Source organism: Xyrauchen texanus, chromosome 42 (assembly GCF_025860055.1).
Source record: "Xyrauchen texanus isolate HMW12.3.18 chromosome 42, RBS_HiC_50CHRs, whole genome shotgun sequence".
NCBI classification, from domain to species: Eukaryota; Metazoa; Chordata; class Actinopteri; order Cypriniformes; family Catostomidae; genus Xyrauchen; species Xyrauchen texanus.
The window spans coordinates 33794324-33811823 of NC_068317.1; the positions used below are offsets into that span (position 1 = coordinate 33794324).

The following is a 17500-nucleotide window of genomic DNA, read 5'->3' on the forward strand; positions in this document are numbered from 1 at the left end:
AGTGAACAGTTTCTAGGGCATTTACAGATTCTGTTCTGATGTGTGTTCTTGTTGAAGCAAGGATGACGTGGAATCAAACGCAGGTTTTCTATCATGCCCTTCCTGGACTGTTCTTATGCCTCGAGCCAGAGTTATTAGTGTCAACTAAAATGAAAACTAATTGAAAACATTTCCGTTCACTGAAAAATAAAAAATGACAGAATTGGAAAAACTGAAATTAAACAAACAATAAAAAAAACTCCAAATCTAAAAAAAATAAAACCTTTGCAAAACCATGAAAATGTCACTAACACAAGACGGCCCTGAGAAATGTTTCATTGTTGAGCATATTATAAAGTCATAGAGTGAAAACTAATGAAAACTACAATGAAGAACAAAGTGCAAATAAATTAGAAATTAAAAATAATCTAAAACTGAAATGACTCTGCCTTGAGAGTGGTGCTTCATCTAAAGTTGTTCCGAGGTTCCTTCACCCGTCACCCCTTCTCTATTATGAGCGCTTTCCAAACACAGCTGAAAGCATTCAAACCTATTAACCTGAGGTTACAGCAGACCCACAACTCCACATTCATTTATGTACAACCGCAACATGGGGTTGATGGCGCATGCTATACAGGTATGCACAGAACTACACCTAAAAAACACATAGAACTATCATTTTCATTTCTGTAAATACTATACATTGCAGTAAATGGAATTATATCTAGTGTGCATTTATGAACAGATTAGAACACATATACAAACATATAACACCGTATGTTGCCTTATTATAATACTGATATATAGTCAAGCAATTTAAAAATACTAAGTAGATTTGTACATATCAGTGATGTCTGCCTGTGCAAAAAAACATTACAGTTCTAGTGTTTTGTCGCTGGTTGCCAGGGAATTGCTAATTGGTTGCTAGGGTGCTCTGGGTGGTTGTTAGGTGTTGCTAGGATGTTGTGGGTGGTTGTTAAGGGAATACTATGCGGTTGCTAGGGTGTTCTGGGTGGTTGTTAGGCATTGCTTGGTGGTTGCTAGCATGTTTTGGGTGGTTATCAGGACATTGCTATACTGTTGCCAGGGTGATATGGGTGGTTGTAAGGCATTGCTGTGTGGTTGCTAGGTTGTGGTGGGTCATTGTCAGGGCCTTGCTCTGTGGTTGCTAGGGCATTTTGGGTAGTTGTTAGGCATTGCTAGGTGGTTGCTAGAGTTTTGTGGGTGGTTATCAGGACATTGCTATACAGTTGCAAGGGTGATATGGGTGGTTGTAAGGCATTGCTGTGTGGTTGCTAGGGTGTGGTGGGTCATTGTCAGGGCATTGCTCTGTGGTTGCTAGGTCATTTTGGGTGGTTGTTAGGCATTGCTAGGTGGTTGCTAGAGTTTTGTGGGTGGTTGTCAGGGCATTGCTATACAGTTGCAAGGGTGAAATGGGTGGTTCTAAGGCATTGCTGCGTGGTTGCTAGGGTGTGGTGGGTCATTGTCAGGGCATTGCTCTGTGGATGCTAGGGCATTTAGGGTGGTTGTTAGGCATTGCTAGGTGGTTGCTAGAATTTTGTGGGTGGTTGTCAGGGCATTGCTATACAGTTGCTAGGGTGTTCTGAGTGGTTGTTTGGTGTTGCTAGAGTGTTGTGTGTGGCTGTAAGACATTGCTAGGAGGTTGCAAGGGTGTTGTGGGTGGTTGACAGGGTATAAGGTTGTAAGAGTGTTAATGGTGGTTGTTTGGTATTGCTAGGTGGTTGCTAGGATGATATGGGTGGTTGTTAGGAGTTGCTATGCATTTGCTAGGGTGTTCTGGGTGGTTGCCAGGACATTCCTATGCGGTAACTAGAGTGTTATAGTTAGCTGTGCAGTTGCTAGGTGGTTGCAAGGGTGTTGTGGGAGGTTGTCAGGGCATTGATATACAGTTGCTATGGTGTTTTAGTGGCTGTTAGGTATTGATAGATGGTTGTTAGGGTGTTGTGTGTGGTTGTCATGGCATTGCTATGTGGTTGTTAGAGTGTTCTGGGTGGTTGTTAAGCATCGCTCTGCAGTTGCTAGATGGTTGTTAGGGTGTTTTTGGTGGTTGCCAGGCGGTGTTAATCTCCTCAACGAAATCCCTGACAAAAACGTTTGTTGACGAAGGGTTTTTGATTTTGTCAATGATAACGAAGACGAGACGGAAAAGGTGTATCATGTTGAAATAATTGTATTAAAGCATACTGTTGATGAAAATATGATGATAAAAATTATACTGCAAGTTATTAAAAGTGCAAGATATAAACAGAACAAGAAATATCTTGAGAATCTTTATATAGAAGAAGATATTAGATATGGATTAATCTAATCCATTAATCCAGTATGTTGGGGATTTCTCTTTAACAGCGCTTGAGGTGTGCGAGTTGAACTTGCTAACACTGGCAGAATAAACCACTTTAAAACTGGGTAAATACCTCATTTAAATGCATTCTATTTATACATGAGATTCATCAATATATCCACAACATTTAAGGAACAATTTACATTACAGTGAAGAGAATGAACAAAATGTATATGCCATTTTGTCAGAGTAAACTAAATCAAATGAAAATGACAAAATATTAGCTACTTTTAAAGAACATTTTAACAAATAAATAACACTGTTGCAAGGGCATTGCTATATGGTTGTTAGGGTGTTCTGGGCAGTTTTTAGGAATTGCTAGGTGGTTGCTAGGGTATTGTGAGTGGTTGTCAGGGCATTGCTACGTGGCTGCTAGGGTGGTCTGTGTGTTTTTTAAGCATTGCTATGCAGTTGCTATGTATTGCAAGGTGGTTGCTAGGGTGTTGTGGGTGGTTGTCAGGGCATTGGTATAAAGTTGCTATGGTGTTTTGTGGTTGTTGCCAGGGTATTGCTACACATTTGCTAGAGCATTCTGGGTGGTTTTTAGGTGTTTCTAGGGTGTTGGAGTTGGTTGACAGGGCATTACTATATGGTTGTTAGGGTGTTCTGGGTGGTTGTTAAGCATTGCTAAGAGGTTGCTTGAATAGTGTGGATGGTTGCCAGGGCATTGGTATACAGTTGCTACAGTTTGTTAAGCATTGCTAGATGGTTACAAGGGTGCTGTGGGTGATTGACAAGGCAGTGCTATACATTTGCTATGGTGTTCTAGGTGGTTGTTAAGCATTGCTATGCAGTTGCTAAGTATTGCTAGGTGGTTGCTAGGATGTTGTGGGTGGTCAGGGCATTAGTACAAAGTTGTTACAGTATTTTGATGGTTGTTAGACCTTGTTAGATGGTTGCTAGGGTGTTCTGGGTGGTTGTTAAGCATTGCTAAGAGGTTGCTTGAATATTGTGGATGGTTGCCAGGGCATTGGTATACAATTGCTACAGTTTGTTAGGCATTGCTAAATGGTTACAATGATGTTGTGGGTGATTGACAAGGCAGTGCTATACATTTGCTATGGTGTTATAGGTGGTTGTTAAGCATTGCTATGCAGTTGCTAAGTATTGCTAGGTGGTTGCTAGGATGTTGTGGGTGGTCAGGGCATTGTTAAAAAGTTGTTACAGTGTTTTGATGGTTGTTAGGCCTTGTTAGATGGTTGATAGGGTGTTGCGGGTGGTTGCCAAGGCATTGCTATACATTTGCTAGGGTTTTATGGGAGGTGGTTAGGCATTACTAGGTGGTTGCTATGGAGATATGGACAGTTGTTAGGTATTGCTAAGTGGTTGCTAGAGTACTGTGAGTGGTTGCCAAGGCATAGCTATGTGGTTGCTAGGGAGTTCTATATGGTTGTTAGGCTTTACTATGTGGTTGCGAGTATATCTAGTGTTTGCTAGGTGGTTGCCAGCTGACCAAAATCAAAAGACCTCTCCCAGTCATGATATTCTGGCCTCTATATATGGCCCAGGTCCCTCTTTCAATGTCTGATTATAGAGATTTTGTGAACATACAGTGTTTCAATGAGTTGTTTCACAAAAGACACTTAGGTTTAGGGGTTTGTTCAAATCCTTGACACTGATGCATGCCTTAGCAAACACCACTAACAAATAGAAACAAAACAGAACAACACCTTTCACAGAGTGTCACCTGTGCATTTAACACACATATGTTTTATCAACTAAGAATAACAGCTCATTTAAAATTCCATCTCTGGTTTTATGTGAGCATAAATATCGGAACATTTGGCTCACAGGTGTTTCTAATTGATTAGCCGTTTCCTGTTGCGTAGATTGTTCACACATGAAAGAGCCACAAGTCTCACATACACAGTTCAGATCTTTTGGGTTTTTGCCTCCGACATAAAACCAAGAGATTTTGGAATCCAAAGGAATTAAGAAAATGTGTAAAAGTCATAACACAGCTGTTGATCGTAGTCTAAACATGTTTAAAACAAGCTAAATTTACTTAAGAGGCAAAGCTGTGTAAGATAAGATAAATCTACTTCCTATCACTCAATACTTTCTATCTATCTATCATCCATCACTTTCTTTTCTATCTTTCCATCACTCCACTCTTTTTGTTCTTCTTTCACTACATCACTTTAATACCCTAGAATCTGCCAGGCAGGGTTACTCTAGCAACCAAGTAACAAAACATATATCTTCCGGTTTCATTCATTTACTCAGGGTAGCAAGGAGCCTTTTCAATGTCGACATGGCAACTGCCTAGCAACCAGATGAGGTTACCCTAGAAACCAAGTAACGAATTACATATCTCTGCACCAGAACATCATAGACACTTCCGGTTTCATTCATTTACTCAGGGTAGCAAGAAGCTTTTTCAGTGTCGACATGGTAACTGCCTAGCAACCAGATGAGGTTACCCTAGCAACCAAGTAACAAATCACATATCTCTGCACCAGAACATCATACAGACTTCCGGTACCTTTAATTTGACTCAGGGTATCAAAGAGCATTTTGAGTATCACCATAGTAACTGCTTAGCAACCAGATGGGGTTACCCTAGCAACCAAGAACCAAAACATATCTCAACACCAGATCATCACAGTGACTTCCAGAATGGGTCATTTGACACAGGGTAGCAAGGAACCTTTTTAGTATCACCCTGGTAACTGCCTAGCAACCAAATGGGGTTACCCTAGCAACCAAGTACCAAACATATCTCAACACCAGAACATCACAGTGACTTCCAGGATGGGTCATCTGACTCAGGGTAGCAAGTAACATTTTTAGTATCACCCAGGTAACTGCCTAGCAACCAGATGGGGTTATCCTAGCAACCAAGTTCCAAAAACATATCTCTTCACCACAAAATCATAGAGACTTCTGGGTTGGGTAATTTGACTCAGGCTAGCATGGAGCCTTGTTAGTATCTCCCTGGTAACTGCCTAGCAACCAAATTAAAAAGCTGTTAAAGTGTTAAAACATGCTAACAACATGCTAAAACATGTTAGCAATACCCAGCTAAAAATTCTATCAATCAATCAACTTTCAGTCTAGGCTTTTTCAAGCCAACCTAAAGTTTGTCCTGATGAACTTCTGTAGTTCAAGATATATTCTCTATATATATTTCTCTGTTGTTCCAAACCCATTTGACTTTCTTTCCTCTGTGGAACACAAAAGGAGATATTAGGCAGAATTGTAGTCTCAGTCACTATTCACTTTCATTGTACTGTATGAAGAAATCATCCAATGAAAGTGAATAGTGACAGAGGCTTTCCATTTGGTTTCCACAGAAGATACAAAGTCATATGGATTTGGAACAACATTAGAGTGAGTAAATGATAAAAGAATTTTAATTGTTGTTCACTGCACTAGTCAAGTCAATCTCGCCCTTTAAGTGGACATGTTTTTAATCTTTTAAAATTTAATGCAACTGCACAGGCATTTCACTTGTCGAAAAGGTGACTCACTCCGAAACTCCCAGAAATGGGCAACAGCTGGAAATTTCTTCTCTCAAAGTTTAGCACGGGATGCCAGCGCGAGTCCAGCAACGTTGATGACTTACAGACGCACCGCTGTTATTTCATTCAGGAGATCTCTGACTAAACGCTGTTTTATAAGCTTTATATGTGTTTTGAAATGTCACGATACTTATGCTCACATAAAACGGAGTAATAGAGCGCCGAGAGTGCTTTTATTTATTTATTAATTTACTTAATTGGTTACATGTGTTTAAACGGACGAAACATGAAAGGTGGCATTCTGTACTTTTGGTTTACAGGCATCTTTCAGACCGTGTAGATATTGCTGGAGCTCTCAGGTAATATATAAATCTAGACCCAGTTCTAGATGGCATTGCTTCACAGCATAACAGCTTTATATCGTTAACGCTCTGTGTGGCGTAGTTTTCTTCGGAAGCAGCATGTTTTGGTCTGTGACATATAGGAAATTTGAGGCAGTAATACTGGGCACATGTGTGCGTGTGCGTGTGTGTGTGTTTAATGAGGATATGGTTAGTAGTACTCAGACGGCCAGTGTCCGGTGCAGGTGGCAGTTACTAGCACACATACACTCTTTATTAGTGATGTTTGCTAAGGCATATTACTCATAGTTTGGGTTAGCAATTTAAACGCTTAAACCCAAGTATTAATCTTTGGCATGTAAGTTGCCATACAGACATGAATGATGCCTCAAATCATGCGGCTTGTTGAGGAGAGGTGTGCTATCGCAAGCCAGTGAGACATTGAATCAAGCGCAGGATATAATGATAGATAAACTATTCCGTTTTCACTAGTTAAAATGTCAATTCTTGATATCAGGAATGGAATTACTACCGGTGAAATTGCTAATTTGTGATAATAGTCATGACATTTGTTAATTCTTCAAAGATGAATGTGATTGATTGCAGAAATACACACAAGTAAAAAAGAATTATCTGTAATTGCATTTTTACACAAAATTTTTTTTTTATAGTAGTGCAAATGTCCATTCCTGACATGTTTTTTTATTCTTTATTTTATAAAATCTGGGTCCTAAATATTTGGAGATGTACTCTTTTGACTTTGGCCTGTAAGCAACACCTTAGCAACCACCAGAACACCCTAGCAACCACACAAAACACTACCACAATAGTGGTAGGTGGTTGCTAGGGCAACCACCTAGCAATAGTGAGTTTTACACTTGCAAACACCATTAACGTTTTCTTCAAAAAATCAAAAATTGATTGTCTGACCCTTCATTTGTGGTCCACCACACATCTCTCTGTTCTTCTAACCCTCCTAATCTCCTTGTTCGTGCTCTCGGTCTCAGCTGAAAGGGGGGGTGATTTTAACGAGTTCACACTGAACGGCTGCCAGGTCGGGCTCAAAATCAGCAGGAGACCCTGCCATGTGTCGAGGCGAGAAAACGAGGGAGTGCGAGCATGTAGTGGGGGTCATGAGGAGACGGGGCCACCATACCAGAGCTGAGCAGATGGCATGAGAAGAGAGAGAGAGACATGGAGAGTTGAGAGGAAACACAGCGAACTGGGAATGAAATTCTGGTTCCATAACAGCAAAGAAAACTAAAATGACAGCATTCTCGTCTGAATGTGAGCGAGACATTAGAAGACACTAGAAGAGCGCAGGGGGAGATAGATTGGACAGGAAGAATTAGAGAAGCCAGAGAGATTTATGGGAGACATTAGTGATACTAATGGAGTGTCAGGACAGCAGTCTGGAGCTTTAAGATTCGATATATCTCTTCTGAGATACAGATTAATACATTTACACCATTCAGACAATTTTACTGCTGCAATGTGATAAGATCATTTCTGCAGCTGCTGCAGATCAGTAACACATCAGCAGCAAGAATCTCTTACAAGGTATTTTGAACAGCTAAATATTAGCCTACATAGTCCTCCAGGAGAGGCAGGAGACAAATCGTAGCGTGCATAGCTTCATCATAATTTCATTACGGTCATAATATCTCTTAGCAACTTAAATTAAAGCCAAAAGCACAAACTGAAACTTACACGAACGTTCACTTCTTTTGATCCAATTTCACCGCAAATCGATGGCATGTTTCGACTACCGCTGGTGACTATTTTAAACTATTTTATTTAATAATGCCACTCACCGGAACAGGCCAGATCAGGTCAAATATGTAGAAACAGAGTAATATCATGAATCATGTGTGGGGTTTATATATTGTTCATGGAAACATTCTGGAAGAAAGCACAAAACATTTCTTTAATTAGATTGGTAATACTCTCAGACTGACAATAATGACTGCCCTCGGGAAAGACATTTAAATCAAGTTGAACATACTGTAAGACAGACTGCGCAAACGTGCATTTCTCTTTTGTCTCAGACTGGATGTATTTCATGGAGTGCATCCAGTATTAATACTGAAATGTTCCAGATTCAATAAATCAGGTTCAGACATGAGATGAGATGAGAATTAACCTTCACGTTTTTGCCAAGAGATCATTTCATAACTCTATACTGCCCTGTAACTCTTCCAAAACATAGTGAGCTGCCTAACAAGACAGCTATTTAAGGAGCTATAAACATGCTCCAGATGTGAAGGCTGTTCCAACATCATTTGTTTGATTATATTATTTACTATTTTACCCAGTATTTTTGTGTTCTATGCAAATGCATGCTTATTAGAGTGTTGTGTTGTTAGCTTAGCAACATGTTAACATCAAACTCTATTGGAATCAATTCTTGTGGGTCACGTTGTGTTCCTCACAGAGTTGCTGCCTATATAGTGCATTTCAAATCAGTTGCTTGTGAGGTTCGATGACGGTTAGGATGCTGAATGCAGCTGCCTATGTAGGAGCTGACCTTAGCTATGTGCATTGAACAGACTGATTAACATACTGCCATGTTTTAAATAGATCATCCAAAGATGACAATCCTCTCATAATTTACCTACACTCATGTTGTTTCAAACCTGTATGACTTTCGTTCTTCTGTGGATAAAATAAAAGGAGATGTTAGGGAGTAAGCTAAAAGTAGTGGCGCTACTAACTTAAAGGAATAGTTCAACCCAAAATGCATTACAATGGGGTTGTGTGTGGCTCAGCGAGTATTGATGCTGACTATCACCACTGGGGTCACACGTTTGAATCCAGGGTGTGCTGAGTGACTCCATCCAGGTCTCCTAAGCAACCAAATTGGCCCGGTTGCTAGGGAGGGAAGAGTCACATGGGGTAACCTCCTTGTGGTCGCTATAGTGTGGTTCTCGCTCTCGGAAGGGGCGTGTGGTGAGTTGGGCGTGGATGCCGGGGAGAATAGCCTGAAGCCTCCACACGCGCTACGTCTCCATGGTAACGTGCTCAACAAGTCACGTGATAAGATGCGCAGGTTGACGGCTTCAGACGCGGAGGCAACTGAGATTCGTCCTCCGCCACTCGGATTGAGGCGAGTCACTATGCCACCACGAGGACTTGGGAATGCCAAATTGGGGAGGAAAATGCAAAACAGTAGTGTCATGTGACCTCATTATGTTGCATTATTAACTCCGTGAGCAGCGTCCATTTATCACTTTGTAAATACAGTGCTATTGCCTTTTCAAATTAATTTCGTAATGTCTTCGTAACTTTTGTTAGTCCAATTAAATAATGAATAATGAAAATATTTGGTGTGGGATATGAGGAGATAGTCTCCAGAAATATTGTAATGTTGGTGATGCAGTTCTAATTTTAACATCTAGAGTAGCTGGGATAGAAAAAGCCAATTCAGTGAGAAAGGGTTTAAAGGGACAGTTCACCCAAAATGAACATTCTCTCATCATTTACTCATCCTCATGCCATCCCAGATGTGTATGACTTTCTTTCTTCTACAGAACACAAATTAAGATTTTTAGAAGAATATTTCAGCTCTGTAGGTCGATACAATGGAAGTGAATGGTGACCAGAACTTTGAAGCTCCGAAAGCACATAAAGGAAACATAGAAGTAATCTATACTGCAGTGGTTTAATCTATGTCTTCTGCAACGATATCATAAGTGTGTAAAACAGATACATTTTGAAGTACTTTTTACTATAAATCTTCACTTTCACTTTCACATTCTTCTTCTTTTGTGTTTGGTGATTCACATTCTTCATGCATAGTGCCCCCTACTGGGAAGGGAGGAGAATTTATAGTAAAAAATGACTTCAATATTGATATGTTTCTCCCCCACACAGGGCTGGACTGGTAATCTGGCATACCGGGCAATTTCCCGGTGGGCCGACGCACTTTGGGGCCGATGAGGTGTGGACTAGCCATTGGAAGAACCGAGCGGGCCAGTGGGTTGGCCGTGAAATGGCCTGAATGGGCCGCGATAAGCTAAAATGAGCCACCGCGTTATGCAGAACGGACCACAAAGCTGCGCCACAATATGCAGAAAAGGCCTTTTGTTCAACAACTTTTGGGCCAGTTGCTATGTAAAATCCCAGGCCGATTTCTCTTCCCAGTCCAGCCCTGCCACCACACCTATCATATCACTTCTGAAGACATGGATTAAACCACTGGAGTCGTATGTATTACTTTTATGCTCTCTTTATGTGCTTTTTAGAGGTTCAACGTTCTGGTCACCATTCACTTGCATTGTATGGACCTAAGAAGCTTAGATATTCTTCTAAAAATCTTAATTTGTGTTCTGGTGAAGAAAGAAAGTCATAGGCATTTGAGATGGCATGAAGAGAGGTCATGTAATGGAACCAGTTAAAATAAATGATACCCTTATATTTAGCATTGGGGACTTCGGTTCAGTGAGTCGGTTAGTTCAGACTTCATGCAAGTGATGTAGTTTACTTAAATGATTCACTGTTACGCCCTCTAGATGTATGTGTCTGTGTTTTTCTTTTCTTTGCGTGTGTGTTTTGCTCTCCAGGCCATTCCATTGGTTCAATCAAATGCAGTTGCTTCAACCAATCACTGTCGAGCCATTTGCTATCCAGCCAATCAGCCATGGGAACCGTGATTCACTTGAGCCCCACGCAGCCTTAATGTATTAATAGGTAAAAAAATTATACGGGTTTCAAACAACATAAATGATGATGATAAAGGGATCTGTGTGCAATTCTTTTTACTTACGTAAACACTCGTTGGCTTCTTTCGCTGTCGCGCGTTGCCAGGGCCGATCGTAGTGAAACGGTTTGCAGTGGTCACACTCCGGACCCTCTGTGTTATGCTTGCAGTCGCACACTAGCCTTCCGTCCTTCTCTCGGACACACCTAGAAGCGTGACCGCTGCATTTACACCTGCCGCCCACCTGGAAGTCACCCACCGCGTAATGATACGTAGGCAGCGTCCCGGGCGGGCCGAGCGGGTCTTCGCTCTCACGGCCAGACATAGGTGGCACTCTAGGGTGCTGTGGGCGACTGAAGACCACTCGAATGTCAGTAACGGTGACCCAGTCCTGTAGGACGGGACTAGAGTCAAAGTCCTTCCCAGACGGGCGTCCATCTAGTGTGCTAAAAGCAATGAGTCCACCAGAAAGAGGGTACAGATCGGTGTGCCCATCCGTGCATAGCGCTTCCTGTTCGTTCTGCTTCGTGATCGCCGCTTTGTTCGGTCGGTTGTACATGCGACGACACTGCGACGAGTAGAACTGGTACGGCGTCCAGGTACGTCCGTAGTCCATGCTCTTGTATATGGCCAGCGACTCGGGGCGAGGGGAACAGAACTGCAAGCTGACGTACGTGATTTCGAACTTCTTGCCGAGCGACAGCGTGAGCGTTATGTTCACCGGCGAGCCATGCAAATTTTCAGACTGCCAGCAGGTGAGGTTGTGGGCGGAGTTTAGATCAGTGAGGTAGGATGCGGGGTGGGCGTGACGAGGATCTGACGCGTCACAGATCTGACACGTGCGAACGGCGGGTCGGTCGTCTCGTTCCACTAAACTGCATGAGCGAGATGGAGGCCGCCCACATATGCTCGACACGCTGACCTCCTGCCCGAACGCCGCGTTGATGAACTCTGGGATACAACGCCGGGCGGCACCCGTCTCGTCATAGCAGGGGTCCGAATGTGTCACTTGTGGCCCTGCAAAAGGGTTGGGACTGTGGCTAGACGCCCAGGGAAGCGTTTGAAACACACTAATGAGAGAGAGGAAGTGTCGAAAGCTCCACATGATGGGAGAGGGTGATATATGTTCGATGGGGATGGGAAGGAAGGAATCCAGATGGATGGGTAGAGGGAGGGAAGCCAAATAAACAAATACGGTCTCGTCAGTCTGATGGAGTCTGGCGTATGGGTGATATCTGGGAAAAATGGCCCAGCCAGAAACTGTCCAGTAGATAGACGACTTTTCTGGAAAGAATCCTCGGCAGTGTGCACCTGCAAAGAAAAAGGCAGAAAATACGTTAATAAATCAAACTAAGAAAAAGAGCATCACATCTAACACTGTATAAAGAGACGAGTGAGTTTTATGTTTAATATAGGGGACCAACCTGGTCTCTTAGAATAACAACATGCCAGTTTTCTGGTGAAATGACCACTAGAGGCTCTAAAACAACAAAGACTTAAATGGTGTGGTTGTGTTCTTTTTTTCATCTCATATTTTTATTGCTTTTATTGATTTTGATTTGAAACTATCGGTTCATTTTAGGTTTTGTTGACCCCTATGGGAGAACATTTAACTCCCTTTTAGCGCCCCCCAGAGGACATTTCTTCTCGGAACTACCCCAATACGAGTAATGAACCAGGTAAATTCATTATGCGAACATTGTTTTGTTTTTGTGAACTCTATCCTCCTAATAATCCATCTTATGTTCACGTGGTGGTGTAGTGGTCTAAAGCATATAGCTGGTAATCAGAAGGTTGCTGGTTCGATCCCCACAGCCACCAACATTGTGTCCTTGAGTAAGGCATTTAACTCCAGGTTGCTCCGGGGGGGATTGTCCCTGTAATAAGTGCACTGTAAGTCGCTTTGGATAAAAGCGTCCGCCAAATGCATAAATGTAAATGTATGAAAGTAGATTTAACCAAAAGGTTGAACTGCATTTCTAAGGATAAGGGTATTTTTCTTAAATATCAGGTCATATAGTCATAATGTCGGGGAAAGTTGTCACATGTGATATCATTTTATTACACGTTATATTTTTTGCAGTTCAAAACAATGGCTTGTTATTTGTCCACATTAAGCAAACTTTTACATCTTTGCTGTTTCATGGATTGTTTTGTCAAACTATATAACCTCAAAAGCCTGATAGGCTCCATTGTGACAACTTACTCCATATAGTATGGCAACATGACCCAAAACATGCATTTTCGGGGCAATAATGGTGGAAATGTTCTATAAAACCTTAAGGTATGGGTACAGAAAGTGACTTTCAAAACTACACCTACCCTGATTAACATTCACAGGTAATGTAAGCGCAGCGTAGTTCTAGCGGGAAGACTAGCAGCTGTACATCATCGCAGCATTAGCTGGGTAACTCTTAGCCAATCACATGTAAGCCGTTGCTTTATAAGTCTGCTCACAATCTATCACATTGCTACAACCTCCTCCACCCCAGCACCACCTGTTGAGTCCCGTCCTGCATGGGGGTAGGCTCCTCGCCCCTGCCTCCTACCTCCGGCAGGATATGACGGTTCTGAGTACAACTTCTTCGGACCACCAGACGGGGCTTACGCCAATGAGAGACACCACATTTCTGTTTTATATTCATCAAATAAATCTTAAATTTCACTCAAGTCTGCGAGTCTTCCTGACAGAACTAGCCCTATTCTCTCATATAGCTCCTTTATATATGTATAGCTATCTATAGTAGTTATTTAAAGTAGTAATCTCATGCACATTGCAGCTATTAACACATGCAATCATACATTCAGTGATGTCAGATTAATGTCCAACACATGTATTGGAATGTGAGCGGTGTTTGTGCATGAAAGCTCGCTTTGAGCAGTAACAACATTGAAAAACGTACCTTGATAAACACCATCAATTTAAAATAACCACAAAGAATCCATTGTGAATTTATGCTCATCATACTAAGAAATGACTAAGTGCACATTTATAGAAGTTTTCAACCAAATGAGCCATTTTAGGAATGCCATAAATGTTGAAATGTACATCAAGGATCTAATTGATGGGTTAATTTAGTCTTGATAAACACCGGTTTTGCCCTGTTTAGATTCCTCATGGTTTCTTGGGGAGTTTTTGAGGCCGATGGAGGCCAGGGGGGTTTAAATGTTCTCATTGAAAGTGCTTTTTATACTTTTACAGCAGACACCCAATGCATGAAAACATTTCTGTAAATGCTGATTTTTCTCTTCTCTCAAAACAAAGCAAGAACAAATTAAAGCATACTAACACTTCTGTGGTCAGAGTCCGCTCCACATCCTATCTGCCATGCTCCAAACAGACACCAAATGTTTAAAACTCGATACTCTCAAATGCTCTTGATGCTTTGACAGGTACGTTGACACACATATGATCTGCCGGAGGGGATGTGATGAGTTCTGTGTACAATTAATGAGAAACAGTTTGACATTAGTGTGTATCTGAGTTGAATTACACTGAATCACAGGACTACAAAGAGCGATGAACCATGAAACCAGAGTAAAATCTCGTCTCTTAGGACCTGTCACTGAGTGTGTGTGATGTGAATATCAATGTGGCTCTTTCTGCTATGGCCCCTTTGCTCCGGTGCGAATGGCCCCTCAAGTACTGACTGCAAAAGCTCTTACATGCTTCACATTACCATTAAAATCTATAGAAACAACAAAACTTGAAATGCAACTCGGATAAATCCATCCTGATCAATCTGGAATTGGTGCTTAAAAATGCTCAGATGGATACAGGTTTTTTACTTTTTGATAGGAGCCAGTGGAGGGTCTAAGGGAGGGCTCGGGAGCGTCCCGGAACCTCCAGAACCCCCCTCACTAGTCGGACAGGGGAAGGGGAACCTTACAAACCTTTAAAACAGACCTACCGTGTTTGTCCATTGTTTTTTATTGGATTATGTCACTCGGAATGTTTCATGGAATTGTAGTTCATTCCCGCGTTAAAGACGCTAAGTTCCCAGTCTTTTACCTTTGCCTTTTTGTCCGATTTCCAAATAATTTTACACTTCAAATCAAAGCTTGTGATGTCTTGATTCACCTCGGAACCGGTTGGATCATGGCGATGTCGATGCTTGGGTTTCCGAGGGTTAAACTTTAATCTTAAATACCATAAAATGTATAAAGCACATAAAAGACTGAAAGTGACTATTAAACAAAGTATGAATCAAGTATTTATGCACTCAAAATATAATTTAAAGATTTACGCATTTACATTTTCTTTGAAAATTCATTCCAATCAATTTGAGTAATGTATAAAAAAAAAAAATATATCTTTTATTAATTTAATTCTGTTAAGATAATAAGACGGAATATTGTTATGAAATTAAAATGTGTAAATCTTAAAAATAGACTAAAATAATGTTGTTGATTAATTGTGTTATGCATTAATGGCTGAATTAATTGCAGAAATGTACTTCATAGTTTTAGAGGTTTATTTAAATCTCTAACCTGAATATAAGCAGTAGTAATAGTGATGCATGCCTTAGCAAACACTACTAAACCAGATTATAATTAGATATAGGAACTTCATTGCAATGTTGTCTTGTAAGCACTTTAAAAATGGATCTCGAATGGAGTTGTTTTATTATTTTTCCTTCATAACCTGACATAATATGTCTAGAAGGTCACCACAAGGCAACATTTTAATAGCTAGATTGAAGAAAGCCACATGCAACAAAATGACAAGTTAAATACATGTTTATCCATTCATGAAGTGAGCAGGGACTACACTGTGTGTGTGTGAACCTCGTCTCTCATTAATAAACCTCAGTGAACGAGTGGAAAGAAAACCACTGTGTAAAAGAATGCTGCCAGACCCTTCCTTCACACACACACACACACACACACACACACACACACGCATACACACTCACAGCATTGACCCAACCCAGCCCTACCTAAAACAGCAAACCCGATCCTTACAACACACACACACACACACACTCACAAAACGCACATGGTAACCCGGTCACACACTGATTGCCTAAAAGTGATTGGAAGATCATTTTTCATGCATCATGTGTTGCATCACAGTTTTGTGTTTTGACTTTTAGCTGTACTTTGGAGACAAAATTGCTTCCAGAAATTCAATAAATCTGCAACCGCCCTTACGAGATCTCCTCGGTTAAAATGATTCATAAATAAAATAATGTTTTTTGTTGTGTTTTAATTGTAAAGATGCCAAATGTTTTCTTTTAGGAGCATCATCAAAGAAAATGTTTTATTAAAATTATGAATTAATAAAATATTTTTAAGTAAAACTTTATTTAAATACTTACAATAATTGTTTTAGAATTATTTAAAAAAATATTGATATTAAAATATTTTAAATTAAAAATTATAAACTATTAAAATTGTTTAAATTAATACAAAGTTAATAAATATATATTACTAAAATGTTATATATATTAAAGAACATTTGTAATGATATTTAAATGCTTAAATCTTAAATATATATATATTTACATTTGAAGTCAGAAGTTTACATACAACTCAGCCAAATACATTTAAACCCAGTTTTTCACAATTCCTGACATATAATGATAGAAAACATTCCCTGTTTTAGGTCAGTTGGGATCACTAATTTATTTTAAGAATGTAAAATGTCAGAATAAAGTAGCAAGTTCAGCTTTTATTTCTTTCATCACATTCCCAGCGGGTCAGAAGTGAACACACACTTTGTTAGTATTTGTTAGCATTGCCTTTAAATTGTTTAACTTGGGTCAAACTTTTTGGGAATCCTTCCACAAGCTTCTACAGTAAGTTGCTGGAATTGTTTGTCCCATTCCTCCAGACAGAACTGGAGTAACTGAGTCAGGTTTTTAGGCCTCCTTGCTCGTACATGCTATTTCAGATCTGCCCACAAATTCTCTATCAGATTGAGGTCAGGGCTTTGTGATGCCACTCCAATACCTTGATGTTGTTATCCTTAAGCCATTTTGCCACAACTTTGGAGGTATGCTTGGGGCCATTGTCCGTTTGGAAGACCCATTTGCGATGAGTTTTAACTTCCTGTCTGATGTCTTGAGATGTTGCTTCAATATATCCACATCATTTTGTGAAGTGCACCAGTACCTCCTGCAGCAAAGCACCCCCACAACATGATGCTGCCACCCCCATGCTTCACGGTTGGGATGGTGTTCTTCGGCTTGCAAGCCTCACCCTTTTTCCTCCAAACATAACAATAGTCATTAGTCATATCTTGAACTGATATCTCAGACCAGAGGACATTTCTCCAAAAAGTGAGATCTTTGTCCCCATGTGCACTTGCAAACTGTGGTCGGACTTCTTTATGGCAGTTTTGGAGCAGTTCTTCTTTCTTTGCTGAGCAACCTCTCAGGTTATGTCCATATAGGACTTATTTTGCTGTGGATCTAGATACTCATCCACCTGTTTCCTCCAGCATCTTCACAAGGTCCTTTGCTGTTGTTCTGGGATTGATTTGCACTTTTCACACGAATGCGTCTCTTTCCTGAGCGGTATGATGGCTGTGTGGTCCCATGGTGTTTATACTTGTGTACTATTGTTTGTAAAGATGAACGTGGTACCTTCAGTTATTTGGAAATTGCTCCCAATGATGAACCAGACTTGTGGAGGTTTTTTTTCATGGCTG

The 17500-nt window shown here is 40.7% G+C and overlaps 1 protein-coding gene across 2 annotated transcripts in view; it reads right to left on the reverse strand.

Moving 5' to 3' along the window:
• LOC127634932 (netrin-3-like) overlaps positions 1 to 17500 on the reverse strand; it is a 41547-nt gene that overhangs the window by 15912 nt on the left and 8135 nt on the right. Inside the window, exons 2-3 of one of the 2 annotated variants that reach the window (XM_052114695.1) lie at positions 14136 to 14283; positions 10912 to 12156 (exon numbers count right to left, since the gene is read on the reverse strand). In XM_052114695.1, the coding sequence (XP_051970655.1) occupies positions 10912 to 11950 (1039 nt within the window). In that variant the 5' untranslated portion in view covers positions 11951 to 12156; positions 14136 to 14283. The remainder of the gene's footprint in view (positions 1 to 10911; positions 12157 to 14135; positions 14284 to 17500) is intronic. The other variant, XM_052114694.1, reaches the window with a different exon arrangement.